This window comes from Mus pahari, chromosome 4 (genome assembly GCF_900095145.1).
Source record: "Mus pahari chromosome 4, PAHARI_EIJ_v1.1, whole genome shotgun sequence".
Taxonomy (NCBI): domain Eukaryota; kingdom Metazoa; phylum Chordata; class Mammalia; order Rodentia; family Muridae; genus Mus; species Mus pahari.
Window position 1 is genome coordinate 140,677,481 of NC_034593.1, and position 14,873 is coordinate 140,692,353.

The 14,873-nt window shown below is 44.2% G+C and overlaps 1 protein-coding gene across 4 annotated transcripts in view; it reads right to left on the reverse strand.

Annotated features, from left to right (window-relative positions):
• Positions 1-14,873, reverse strand: part of St6galnac3 (ST6 N-acetylgalactosaminide alpha-2,6-sialyltransferase 3) — a 512,766-nt gene that overhangs the window by 314,094 nt on the left and 183,799 nt on the right. The window contains exon 1 of one of the 4 annotated variants that reach the window (XM_029538165.1): positions 3,838-3,918. The exons of the other annotated variants lie outside the window; for them this stretch is intronic. Coding sequence (XP_029394025.1) covers positions 3,838-3,840 — 3 coding nt within the window. The 5' untranslated portion in view covers positions 3,841-3,918. Of the gene's footprint in view, positions 1-3,837; positions 3,919-14,873 lie in introns of those variants that run through there. 4 annotated transcript variants of the gene reach the window in all.

The window sequence follows — 14,873 nt, forward strand, 5'->3', positions numbered from 1 at the left end:
AGGAGCAGGAGGAGGAGCAGGAGGAGGAGCAGGGGCAGGAGGAGGAGCAGGAGCAGGAGCAGGAGCAGGAGGAGGAGCAGGAGCAGGAGCAGGAGGAGGAGCAGGAGCAGGAGCAGGTCTGTAGATCTGAGTATAAGTTGCATGCAGGGTGCACCCATGTTACCCCACGCCCTCCCTCTGGCACCAGAAGAGAAAAGTCACCTGCATACCCTGTGTTTCCCCAGTGCCTAAGCACCACACTAACATTGGACAACAATTCTGTGATTTCTTAGAAACATCCTTCCCCACAATCATTAGGTAATTTTCCCAAAGCATTAAGTTGGCCCATATTTTTAGAATATTTTGACATTTTCAGTGTTTTATTTTTAGGTGATATTCTGCACATCCGATTTTGCTCCTGTTTTGACAAAGGCTTTTTCTCCCTGAGAAAAACAGAGGAGAGTTCAGCAAGACAGGGCACCTTTTATCTGCAAAAGGCCTGCCTTTCAGCAGAGCAGACAATGGTGGTAGACCAGAGGCAAACACAGGCAGCATTTCCTAATGTGAGCAGCCAGCTTTGTCCCGTGGGATGAACAAGCAGCAAGATACGTTATTCCCGTGTGGCACTGAGAGCGGGTCCGGAGTACTTCTGAATATATCATTTTTATTGCCTTTTACACTGAATTACTGTGAAAGAAAGAAGACTTTTGTGAGGACTCAAAAATCAAAATAGCTTAAGAGCGTTTAGACTCTACCTCCAGGATATAAAGCAAAGCTTAAGAAAACAAATTATTCTGCTGAGGGACCCCAGATACCTCTCCCTGCTGAGCAAGCCCCACCACAGGAGGAAAATCTCATAAAATATTTACAGGGACTTTCAAGGAGAGTCTACAGAATTCCTTCTAGGGTTCAGGAACTCTGTCTCTACGGCTTTGGGACCATCCTTGTCCTCAATGAGATTTACCCTAGGGTGCTCAGTTTTGTCTCCTGGGCCATCCTAACCTTATCTCATGCTCCTCTTGGGGTTTATCTTAAGACACCCCCTAATGGACGAGTTCACTAGAAGTCACACCTTACACCAATCCTAGGGAATCCTGTTGGATGTATATCATTTCCTCCAATTCTAGGATAAAAGATTTTAATAGATCCCATCCGTCAGTGTAAAATGGAATCTGACAAATCACGGTATGTTGAGCCCTTCTCTTCTCGGCATGCTACTCTCTGTTCAAGTGGAAGGGGAGAGCATCCACATGGCCCAGTGCAGTGTCTGAGCTTGACAGGGAGCTCCTGTGCAACCTGACCCCCAAGAGTTTCTCCAGCATCACCTCTGTCTTCCCAGATGTCTAACTCCAGCCACAGAAGGCTTCCTCTGTTCCTGCCTGTGGACAAATCCTACACTGCTGTGGTGTGGGCGTGTCCCGCTAGACATGCCAGGACAGGTTTCAGGTTTTGGAGGGCTTTTCTTGCTACTATGTATACACCTTTTTTTTTTTCAGTTGAATATTCAAATCCAGTAATCTGAAATTGAAAACGGTCCTTCAGTTTGAAATTTTAAGCATCAGACTGCTGCTGATTTTTTTTTTTTTTTAACATTTCAGATCAGCTGTGTTTAAATTTCTTAAATAGAAAATACTCCACCTTAGGGTGTGTTGCTTTCATTTTCTTTCTCTACACAAAAGTCTGTTTCAGAGGAATTTATTATTAATTTATTTTCATTCATTTGTTCTTTCATTTACTCATTCATTTTCATTTGGGAGCAGGATCTTACTGTGTTCCACACTGATCTGGGACTGACTCTCAAGCTCAAAGTGGCCACAAGCACACATTAATACTCCAGCCTCCACTTCCTGAATGGTAAAACTCTGTTAGATAAAACTTCACTTTTTCCTTTAAAATAACGAGCCTCGTGGCATATCATCAGCTGGCGTCAGCTGGGCCTTACTATGCTTCTGCGCTGACACTGAGGCCCTCTGCATAGGGCACTAAGGCATCAGATTCCAGCCAGACTTCCGTAAAGAGTTCTCTCTGCACATTGTTCAAGGATAAACTATCCTATATTTGGTCACAGATCTGTCTAGCCCTACAAACTAACATGTCTAAATAGTGCTCTGAGAAAAAAGACTGTATCTTGCATCCCTGTCCCTATAAACATATGTACATATTCTGTGTGGAAGAATTGTTAATGAACCAATGAACTGAAGGGAGAACTCCCCTCTGTGGTGTTTACTGTGTGTAGAATTTGAGCCTTGCTAGACAGTGGATGCTACACTTTCACCATTTTCAAGAGAAACTAGAGTCAGAAGAAAAGACCATTGGGATGAGAAACTGGACCCTAAAGTTGTCCAATCAGAGATTGCTTTCTAAGAGCCTCCCTACACTTGGAGATGAGGAGGGCCCTCATCTCCCACTGTGACAAGTCCTGTAAGAAGCCTATGGTTTATCTCTCTTAATTTCCATACAAATGCTGGCTGGTGTCCACACTCCACTACACTGAATGACTTTCCCAAGAGCCCACTGACCTCAGATATCACTTGGATAGTTAATCTTTAATGTCTGCCAGCCTGGATTTAGAATCACAATATATCTCTGGCGGGGATGGTGGGGGGTGGGGGGACAGATGTATGTAAAGGGTTTAACCAAGAAGGGAGATCCTCCCTAGACACAGGCGCACCATCCCATGGGTTGGTGGCCCGAAGTGCAGAGAGCAGAGCTCATGTCTCCTTCTTGCCTGTTTCCTTCCTGTAATGTGGGCAGCTGCCTTGGGACCCTGCCCAGATCCCCCCAGCACAAAGAGTTCAACCCTCATACTGGAGTCAGTAAACTTTCCTTCCTTTAAGTTGACTCTGGTAGGTATGTGGTCACAATCATGAGGACACTAAATAATGCAATTACTGTAAGTTTGTAACAAAACCTGAGGATAAAGAGATTTCCCATGAAGTTGAACTTTATTAAATGCCTACATTTGGAAAGACAAAAGGTCTAACTTCAACTTATTTTCCCAAAATAAGAAGGTAGATGGAAGGGGCTGGAGAGATGGTTTAGCTGTTAAGAGCACTGTCTGATCTTCTACAGTACCAGGGTTCAAGTCCCAGCACCCATATGGCACCTCACAACTGCTTATAACTCCGGTTCTAGAGGTTCCAACACCCTCACCCAGACATATATGCAAGCAAAGCACCAATGTACATGAAATTTAAAAACTAATTAAAAAAGAAAGTTGATGCAAACAGAAGACTCTACAGAGGCTTTGACTGTACATGGTGCTTGTTAGCACTCTGAAGGCACTTCTTTGTATGTTTATACATGTGTGGTCTGTATGTGGATAAAGTAGGATTTCCCCTATCCATTACACTAGGGAAGCAGGAGGCCTGTGATTGGACAAGGAAAAGGGAGGCGGAGCTAAGAGTTACAAAGATGGAGAGTGGGGGGGGGGGGGAGAGAGAGAGAGAGAGAGAGAGAGAGAGAGAGAGAGAGAGAGGAGGAAAATTGAGGTGGATATGAACCAATGCGCCTTTAACCAGCCACAGGTAGTTATGATATCATAAGGCTAGAATAATTGGGATAAAGTTTCTATCATTATCAATTAGTTCAGAAATCATTGTATTGGCATCTTGTAAATTGAGAATTTATTGATACATAAATCTGATTAATTGTAAGCTTTAAGAGTTTTGACTATACCAGGTAAATGGTCAGTTGTGATGGCTGACCGTGGGGTTACTGGTGGTTGCGTGACCCACCAGCTCCCCACCCCACACTTTCCCAAACAATGCCACTTATGGGAGCCACCAGCTTTCCCAAAGGTCTTACAGGCTTTCTTTATTGAATCCCATCTGTCTCCAGATGACCCTGGTGACTCACCATGGATGTTAGAGAGAGCAGGGTCAGTCCCCTAGACAAACACGCTGTTCTTCTCTGAAACTCCAATGTGGGAAGTGAGGATAGCAACCCCATAACTTCTGCAATTAATGACGAAGCAATCCACAAGGAAGGGTTTGGAGCACACAACCCCAAACCTGCGATGGCATAGTCTTCTGTGGGGATGAAAGCAGCTGAAGGCCAGTGCTTCCCAGAAGTCCGTACGGCCTCCTGACAGTCCGTAAGAAGTAGGAGGCAAGATTCACACAAGAGTGTCACACAAAGAACCATTTCCTTAACTTAAAAAAAAAAAAAAAAAAAAAAAAGGCAACATTTTAATCAAGGAAGAAAGGGATGGCTAAGAGGACTGTGCACACATCCTGTTAACATTGTTCTGATCGTGTAGTTTGCCTGCTCAGCGTAGTGATCTTTGCCCCATGAGTATATAAGCCCCGGACACTGCCTCCAGGCCACAGTCCCACGAAAGCTCCCATGCCACATAAAACTGGAATTAAATCAATTGATGTTTTCCCCTGTTGATCTATCTCTTGATAATTTATTTCTCAGACCAGCAGGTGAAAAATCTCAGAAGGGAAGAGGGGTGTGTGTGTGTGTGTGTGTGTGTGCGCGTGCGCGCGCGTGAGTGTGTGTTTGTGAAGGTGTGTATGTATGTATAAGAGTGCACATTTGTGAGTGTATGTTTGTGTAGGTGTGTATGTATGTATAAGAGTATACATTTGTGAGTGTATGTGCATTTTAGTTTGTATGTGTGTGTGCATTTGAGTATGTAGGTAGTATGTAGGTGAGTGTGCAAATGTGTGTGTGAGTGTATGTGAAGGTGTCTATGTATGTATGAGAGTGTACATTTGTGAGTACATGTGCATTTTAGTGTGTATGTGTGTGTGTGTGTCAGCATTTGAGTATGTGGGTGAGTGTGTGTATTATCTAGCAGCCACTGGGCTCAATATATCAATATTCCTTTCTGCACTGCCTGCTATTCCTTCATCTGTTGCACACAATTCATAACTCCTAAGACTTGGTTGAGCAGAGGTGTGCTTGGAAAACATACAGAGAGGAGACTCCAACACCTGCCTTTTACCAGATGTGTGTGTGGTGGTGCTGAACCAGTGTCTTCAAATAAAGAACAACACACTTAGAAGAGCATCCCAAGAGGTTTTTAACTACAGAGAAAGAACCACACACACTACTAGCACCTTGAAATGCGACCTCAGTCTCTCTAGTTTGAAACACCTTCAAGAGATTCTTTGATAGCTAAGAACATACCTATTTCTGGTGGTTTTAAGCTATAATTGTTCAAGCTCCCTGGTGGTAAATAAATGAAGTCTATCACAAAGAAAAACATCTCAATAAAGAACTCCAAAAGAGGGAGAAAGCTCTCACTGGTATGCAGAAAATATTCAACAGAACGCTTCCATAGCTAAGGGCTGGGGTCACAGCCAGAGAAGGAACCCAAATCAGGGGGAGGAACCAGGAGAGAATCACGTAACTGTGTCAGTTCTAAACAAGTTCAAGTTGCTCAGCACATGTCATAGATTATTTAGATTACAAAGGATATGAAATAAGTGGACTCCCTTCCCAGGACACTTGCCTTCCTAGAATGGCAGACTGGTACGTTAACTTCACATAAATAAACGCCTAAACACACCAGCTACAACCAGCTCCCATAAGACACTATCTGCTTCCTTCAAGTGGGTTGAACTTGACCTTCAAAGCCCCTGAAACACAGAAAAGAAGGGTCCTCTTTTCTGACATTTATGAGTGTTTTTTCTGCTTGGCTGCCTCTTACCACCAGAACAATAGACGAAGCAGGTAGTCGGAACTGCTATAAACACTGACGAATCACGGGAGAGACAGACGGTTTTATTCCAGGCAGGTTAGAGCCAATCTAATCAAATCTAATGCTCTCCCTCTCTAGAAGCCTACTACTATGTTCAATTTATTTTTTGATTAGAAGTGCAACATGATGGGCCTCTGTTGGACCACAGTTAAACGATACTGAGGTTTGCATTTTCTCTTCGAACAATTCAGATGAAACATTATGTTTTAAAGATTAAAAAAAGAAAGCAACAACAGACTCTCACACTGAAGTTAGATGAAGACACCGAGGGAGATGTGTCCTCAGATCCGTTGACTTTGAAAACATACTATTTCTATTCGAACCGATGATAATGTGCACCTGAGAGAGTAGCCCTGGGTTCTGGGTTTAAGAAATTTGAGAAAAAGAACTTTTTTAAAATATCAGTTTGAATCAGCAAAGAAGGGGCTCTACACATATTTAAATACTGTGACTGAAGGATGGCTAGCGATGCCTTTGGTAAGGTACGAAGAACTATTTTCTTTCCATTGAACAAACCTACAGTCCCCCATCAAAACAGAGCATGATGACATGGATGCCCCGACCAGTTTGCATGAGGGACCACCCTGCCTTCCCGTAGCAAGTTTTCACAGAGCAAGAAGCTATTCTGCTGGTCCCACGGCTCACTGTAGGCTTGAAGGAAAAGGCCAGCCACGCGCATGCGCACACCCTCCTAGCACAGCCACATGAGCATGCGCACACCTTCCGTCCTCCCACAACACTGTGAGCCTGTTAGGCAAAAGCAGCCTCGTGTATGTGAAAACCTCAGGTTTAGACTGTAACAAAGATGACTATGTTGGCTTTCTCTGCCCTATTACAACCTTTACGGTACATGATGGCCCTTGGCAGAACTGCAATCGACCACTATACCACATACGAAGAATAGATGCCCGAAATGTAAAGAAAAGGATGCAGCAAGGTCCGAGTAGGATTTCCACAAGACGTTCAGTAGTTTCTCTACTGACAGTGGTGACAAAGAGGGAAGAATGCGTCTTGGATGCCATTCGACCTTGAGTCCAGTCTGAGATCTTCAATTAGCAGCATGGCCACAGGCTTTGTGGACACCTATCTACAATCAGTAGGGGGGTTAACTGGATCTGATATTTTCTGGAGTCGATTCTAGCCCAATCTATGAATCAGCCTAGGTCTAATGATTATATGATAGACCACTGCTGTCCTACTAAGGGAGGGACCTTTATGGCGTCTATCAAAGTATCTACATTTTTCTGCTGCCTAACTCTATTGAGCAACGTTGCAAAAGTTCCAACCCTATACTAAGAGCACTGTCCATTAAGCGAACAAACGAAAAAATAGACATTGGCATGTCTATTGATATTATTCTTGTTCAGCCAACCCTTACGCAGTCACAGTGTGAGACTTTATGGGTGTGGTTTCTGACATTCCTAGGAGACACAATCTCCCAGCACACTCCCTGGACCTCTGGCTCTTACAATCCTCTCACCCCCTCTTCCACAATATTCCCCAAGCATTAGGAGCAGGAGTGATATATATATATATATATAGATAGATAGATAGATAGATAGATAGATAGATAGATAGATAGATAGATAGATATCCTTTGGAACTGGGCTCCACAGTGCTGTAGTTTTGATTGGTTATGGTTTTCTGTACTGTGTCTACCTGTTGTAAAGAGAAGGTTCCTTGATGAGGGATGAAGGCTACACTACCTGTGGGGTTAAGGGCAGATGTCACAGGTATTTACTTACCAGGTTTGGGCTAAGCTGCTCACCTCATTTCCACTTTAATTCCACATTATAAGTCCAAGGTATGGCAAAGAACTTCCATTAAAAACAGAACAGTAAGCCAACCTTCCTTAAAGGCACTTAGTGGACACCAAATTTCATGGTTTTGTCTCAGAGAGATCTGTGGTTTATATTATTAATTATTATTATTATTTTTTTTATTTTTAATTTTTCTTGGCTGGGGATCTTTTAAAAAAGATCTTTTCTTTATTTACATCTCAAATGTTATCCCCTTTCCTGGTTTCCCCTCTGAAAACCCCTAGCCCATCTCCCCTACCCCTGCTCACCCACCCACCCACTCCCTGCCAATGCATTCCCCTACACTGGGGCATGGAGCCTTCTTAGGACCAAAGGCCTCTACTCCCATTGATGTCCAACAAGGCCTCTTCTGCTACATGTGCAGCTGGAGCCATGGGTCCCTCCACATGTAATCTTTGGATGGTGGTTTAGTCCCTGGGAGCTCTGGGGGTACTAGTTGGTTCATATTGCTGTTCCTGTTTGGGTGCTGAAAGCTCCTTCAGCTCCTTGGGTCCTTTCACTAGCTCCTCCATTCGGGACCTTATGCTCAGTCGAATGGTTGACTGAGAACATCCACCTCTGTATTTGTCAGGCACTGGCATCTCAGGAGACAGCTATATCAGGCTCCTGTCAGCAAGCACTTGTTGGCATCCACAGTAGTGTCTGGGTTTAGTGACTGTATATGGGATGGATCCCCAGGAAGGGCAGTCTCTGAATGGTCATTCCTTCAATCTCTGCTCCACACTTTGTCTCTGTATTTCCTCCCATGGGTATTTTGTTCCCTCTTCTAAGAAGGACCTAAGTATCCACTCTTTGGTCTTGCTTCTTCTTGAGCTTCATGTGATCTGTGACTGGTATCTTGAATATTCCAAGCTTTTGAGCTAATATCCACTTATCAGTGAGTGTATACCATGTGTGTTCTTTTGTGATTGGGTTACCTCAGTCAGGATATTTTCTAGTTCCATTCATTTGCCTAAGAATTTTATGAATTCTTTGTTTTTAATAGCTGAGTAGTACTCCATTGTGTAAATACACCACATTTTCTGTATCCATTCCTCTGTTGAGGGATATCTGGGTTCTTTCCAGCTTCTNGCTATTATAAATAAGGCTGTTATGAACATAGTGGAGCATGTGTCCTTGTTATGTGTTGGAGCATCTTTTGGGTATATTCCCAGGAGTGGTACAGCTGGGTCCTCAGGTAGTACTATGTCCAATTTTCTGAGGAACTGCCATACTGATTTCCAGAGTGGTTGTACCAGCTTGCAATCCCACCAGCAATGGATTTCTTTCTCCACATCCTTGCCAGCATCTGCTGTCACCTGAGTTTTTGACCTTAGCCATTCAAGTGAGGTGGAATCTCAGGGATGTTTTGATTTCCATTTCCCTGACGAATAAGGATGTTGAACATTTCTTTAGGTGCCATTCAGTATTCCTCAGTTGAGAATTCTTTGTTTAGCTCTGTACCCCATTTTTAATAGTGCTATTTGGTTCTCTAGAGTCTAACTTCTTGAGTTCTTTGTATATATTGGATATCAGCCCCCTATCGAATGTAGGATTGGTAAAGATCTTTTCCTAATTTGTTGGCTGCCATTTTGTCCTATTGACAGTGTCCTTTGCCTTACAGAAACTTTGCAATTTTATGAGGTCCCATTTGTCAATTCTTGATCTTAGAGCATAAGCTATTGGTGTTATGTTCAGGAAATTTTCCCCTGTGCCCATGTGCTTGAGGCTCTTCCCCACTTTCTTTTCTATTGGTTTCAGTGTATCTGGTTTTATGTGGAGGTCTTTGATCCACTTAGACTTGAGCTTTATACAAGGAGATAAGAATGGATCAATTCTCATTCTTCTANATGATAACCGCCAGTTGTCCCAGCACCATTTGTTGAAGATGCTGTCTTTTTTTCCACTGGATGGTTTTAGCTCCATTCTCAAAGATCAAGTGACCATAGGTGTGTGGGTTCGTTTCTGGGTCTTCAATTCTATTCCACTGATCTACCTGTCTGTCACTGTACCAATACCATGAAGTTTTTATTACAATTGCTCTGTGGTACAGCTTGAGGAGGTCAGGGATGGTGATTCCTCTACAAGTTCTTTTACTGTTGAGAATAGTTTTCGCTATCCTGGGGTTTTTGTTACTGATGAATTTGAGAATTGTTCTTTCTAACTCTATGAAGAATTGGGTGAGAATTTTGATGGGGATTGCATTGAATCTGCAGATTGCTTTCATCAAGACTATATTAATCCCATGAGCATGGGAGATCTTTCCATCTTCTGAGGTCTTCTTTGATTCCTTCTTCAGAGACTTGAAGTTCTTGTCATACAGATCTTTTACTTGTTTGGTTAGAGTCACACCACGATACTTTATATTGTTTGTGACTATTGTGAAGGGTGTTGTATCCCTAATTTCTTTCCCAGCCAGTTTATCATTTGAGTATAGGAAGGCCACTGATTCGTTTGAGTTAACTTTATGTCCAGCCACATTCCTGAAGTTGTTTAATCAGCTGTAGGAGTTCTCTGGTGGAGATTTTGGGGTCACTTATATACACTATCATATCATCTGCAAATAGCGATAGTTTGACTTCTTCCTTTCCAATTTGTTTCCCTTTGACCTCCTTTTGTTGTCTAATTGCTCTGGCTAGAACTTCAAGTACTGTACTGAATAGATAGGGAGAAAGAGGGCAGCCTTGTCTAGTCCTTGATTTTAGTGGGGTTGCTTCAAGTTTCTCTCCATTTAGTTTGATGTTGGCTACTGGTTTGCTGTGTATTGCTTTTACTATGTTTAGGTATGAGCTTTGAATTCCTGATCCTTCCAAGAGCTGTGGTTTCTAGTTCCTCGGCTCATGCACCTTCCACAAAGGCATTTCCAGATCTGTTTCCTGCAAGTCTGTGTTGGTCCTGTGGGAAGCACTGCATGTGTCACCGACTGCTTCCCACTCATTATCCCGAGAACACACTGATAACACATAATCTGAGATCAGGGTTGAGAACATTGGAATTTCCTGTGAGGTAGAAGTGAACACTGCCTGTTTCTTAAAATATTTATTGGTTTTTGTTTGTTTTCTGAGACAGCTTTTCTATGTAGTCCTGGATGTCCTAGAACTTTTTATGTGGACCATGCTGGCTTCAAATTCACAGAGAACCACCCACCTCTGTCTTTCAGGTGCTGGGATTAAAGGCATGCACCAACACATGCAGCTTGCTTTCATGTGTGCACACACATGCATGCACAAGCCATGGTACACATGTATGGCATTAGATGAGTCAGTCATCTCTCCCACCATTCGAGTTCTGGCCATGACACTCAGGCTTAGCAGCAATTACCTTCAGCTAGTGAGCCATCTCACAGGCCCACTTTTAGTGCTTCCTTCAGAGTATTAACTTCCTGAGATGGCAAAAGACCGATACAGGCAATGCTTGGTGACCGGCTACAATGAATAATAATCTAAAGAACTACCTTGGAGGGATATCCAAAATAGCTCTGTGTGGTTTCCTCCATGAAACTAACTCTTTTGACAATAAATCTCCACCAGCAACAGAGCTTGCTCAATGTAAGGCTATAGGCCCGAGAGAGATTACTAACGAGATGAGTTGTCCACTGGTCTAGGGAGGGACAAAAGACTCCTCCTGTCTCACTCCCTGTCCGTCTCATCACTCCAAGTGCTATATAATGTGACATCCACACTTTACTGAAGACGTTCCAGGCACAGATTGCACTCCCTAATCAGCAGATTGCCTTTCATTTTCTTGCAGCCTTGAAAATTAATGATAGCTTCCTTTTCATGAAATTCTTTGTTTTTTTTTCCAATGCTGTATTAAATTAATGAGAAGGGGAACATGGGATAGCAAGGAGAGCTTCCTGTTTCCTTCTTGAAGGCTCCTCCAGCGCTGCAGCACCAAGAGGAGACTCGAGAAGTACGCACTGACTTAGCTCCTTCGATCTCTGACAGCCAACCTGCTCCTTCAGGATTCAGCCTTCGGATCCCGCTTTATTCCTTTATGTCTGTAAGTCCTCCTCAGTTCACTCCTTGCAACACACTCCAGTGCTACTTCCAAGCTGGTAACTGGTTCCTGGGGAGCTCCCTTGCTGGGCTGTGGCACTGAGAGCAGAAGAATCAGCTGAGCTGCATGCCCTGGCCAGCATTAGCTATACCAGGTCCCTGCAAGAGGGCGCGGGGTGCCCGGCGGCTGGGGCACTGCAGTCCCAGAGCAACCTAGAGTTCTGATGAGCAGTGCTTTTAATTAAGAAACTATTTCAATATGCCATTGTAAAATATTCAAGAAGGCTCATCAAAAACGAGGTGTTCGAAGTCTCAGGTTCTTGCTAGGCTCCAGGACTGCTTTTATTTCAAGGATGGTGATCCCTTCCAGCACCCATTGCTCTCCTGCTTAAGACAAGCCAGGCTATCATCCCGCTCCCCGTAGGTAGGCCCCTCTTAATAATTCAGGCATTATCCTGCTGATGCTTCTCAGCCTGACCTTTTACATTTCGGCCACAGGAAGGGAAACCAGGCTGTTAGGCCCCAGCCAGGTGGCAACTATGTTGGGTCAGGCACCCCATGACCCCCCCCATCATTGTCACTCAAGATTACCTATCTCATGAAAGATGTTGTGCCTCTTTCCCTCCCTCCCTTTTTCTATCCTCCCTCTCTTCCTCCCTCTGTCTTTCCCTTCCTCCCTCCCTTCTTCCCTCCCCCCCCCCATCATTGTCACTCAGGATTATCTACCTCATGAAAGATGCAGTGCCTCCTTCCCTCCCTCCCTTCTTCTGTCCTTCCCTCCATCCTCCCTGTCCTTCCCTCCCTCCTTTCTTCCCTCCTTCCCTCCACCCTCCCTCTAACCTTCCCTCCCTCTGTCCTTCCCCCATTCCTCCCTTCTGGAGGCACACATTTCACTGATGAAATCATTGGAGGTGCTAGCAGCAGCAGCCACGTCTAGCTGGCCCTGGGATGTTAAGGCCAGGAGGGAATATGTTCTCAGTTACAACCCAGTCCTAAGAAAAATGTGACAATGACAGCTATGGAAGTAAAAGGAAGAGAAATCCAGACACAGCAATCGGGGCCAAAATGACCTCTGTTCTATCTGGACCTGTCCTCCCACCAGACCCATGCCTTGGGGTCTCAGTTTCCTTTGCAACAAGATCTGTAATTCAAAGACAGAGTGGCTGTAGAAATATGTGCACCCCGGACAGGCAGGACATCTAGGGTGAAGAACACAAATGGAACAAACAAAATTTTCTACCAGGAGATCATAAAAATAACAGGATATTCACTTCGCATGGCTGTAGCAGTCTAATAATGTGGGCTGGTGTGCCTCATTATTTAAAATAATCTTTAAAACATAATATTAGATGAAAAGCAAGGGAGGGAGAGAGGGGAGAGTTTATTATTTTAGTTATAAAAAATCTACCCAATAATATTAAATATATTTTTCTGATTTTTAAATTTTTTTCCAGATTTACCTGTATATAAATAAGTAGGAAAGAGTTCTGGACACATATCATGCCCACAGTAGCTAATCCTACAGAAGGATGAACACTGGGGATTAAATCAGGAAGTGCTGTTCAAAGATAACTTTTATGCTTATCACTCCTTGAAAATAGTGAGTTTTCTTCATTCAGTGGGCCTTGGGGTTCTATTTTAGCTTTCAGTCCTGTTTCTTTGAAACAGGGTCTCATACAGTCTAGGCTGACCCTAAGCTCACTGCACAGCTGATGGTGGCTTTGAACTCCTGACGCCCCACAGCACATCCCAGGCCCTAGGATTACAGGCTTGTAATACCACTCCCAGTGTCTTTTCTAAATGCCCAACTTTCATCATTTTACGAAGAAAACAGAACGAGGAGCATTTGGGAAACCATGAACAACCGACACGCACAGTGGGTGTGAGTGTCTACACCCTAAAGACTCGTTCCTCGGGACAAGATGGGCAAGTGATTCACCCTGTTTCCACTCGGTCACCACCCTGACCTCAGGAAAACATGTTCTCCGCTGTCCTCCTCATGTGACCTTCAGAGGAACAGCAAGAGGATGTGCTGAGCTCAACGCTAACCCTCGGTTTTAGTTCCATACTGATGCTATGACAAAACGCTTTGACCAAAGAAAATATAGGGGAGGAGAGGCTTCATTTGGCTTACACTTCCAGGTCATAGTGCATCAGGCAGAGAGCTTAAAGGGGAAACCATGGGGGAATTACACCTGCTTCTTCACTTACAGATTGAGGCTTGTCCAGCTTTCCTATAAGACCCAGGACTACCTGCTTAGGGAATGGTGCCACCCATGGTGGGAAAGGCCCTGCTGCGTCAATTAGTAACCAAGATAGTCCTCCACATCCATGCCCACATAGATCATTCAAATCTGGGCAATCTCTCGATGAGAGTCACCTGTCAGGTCACCAGAGTCTATATAAAGTGACAATCATATTAACTAAGACAGCCCCCCCCCCAACACGTTCGTAGTAAATGCCTGTTAAGTTCCCACAAGGTTATTGGGGTTCAATATATAAGAACTATGTCTCTGTGGGGAGTCCACTGTCATTTATTGAAGTTAGTTTAGCCACTTTTGTCCCCTCTCCCCAGTGATAAGTAGACAGATCGTGTTTATCCTAGTCACACAAATGCTACACTTTACATGGCGCCCTCTTTAGGATGTTATCCTCCACCCTGCCTCCAAGAGAACATTAAAAAAAAACCTGAACCAGGCACTGCTTGAAGGCTTCTGCCTGAGTTAACAGATTTCTACTTCAAAAGTAGACAAGAGCGACTCATGGAGCAAAGCCAGGGCACAGAGCCCACCAAAAAAATCTGACTTCCATCTGTGTTCAAGGCCAGTGCCCCATGCTGCTGCTCAGGAAAAAAAAAGAAGGAAAAAAAATATGTCCAAAATGCTTGAGAGAAATGTCTGGCCTCACAGAGGGAGATCAATGGAATTTACCCCAAATGGGGCTGTCAGCTTTGGGTAGTGTTTGTAACAAACACAAGTGAGATTAAAGGTAACGCACCAGAGTGAACTTAGCATGGGGTCCTGTAAACACGGGCTTCGGGAACATGAGAGAAGAGAAAGAGTAAGCCTGCATTTATTGGAGTTTGTGGCACTGAAAAAAGTTAGCTTCTTAGACAAGATGAAAATACACAGGAGCATGTGACATGCTTTAAAGGGAGAAGGCTGGTTCTATGCCACACCCAGACAGGTTCAAGTCTCACACCTTTCTATACCAAGGGAATGTAGTGGGCGCTTGTTCTTCTGATTTCCACAGTGAGCCTGGGTCACTGGTTACCTGTGCCATCCCCTGGCCCGGACCCTGAGTCTGGGGCTCACCTGCCTGGCTCTGCCCGCTGCCCTTCCTCACAGCCCCTGGGCCTGGGTCACTGGTTACCTGTGCCATCCC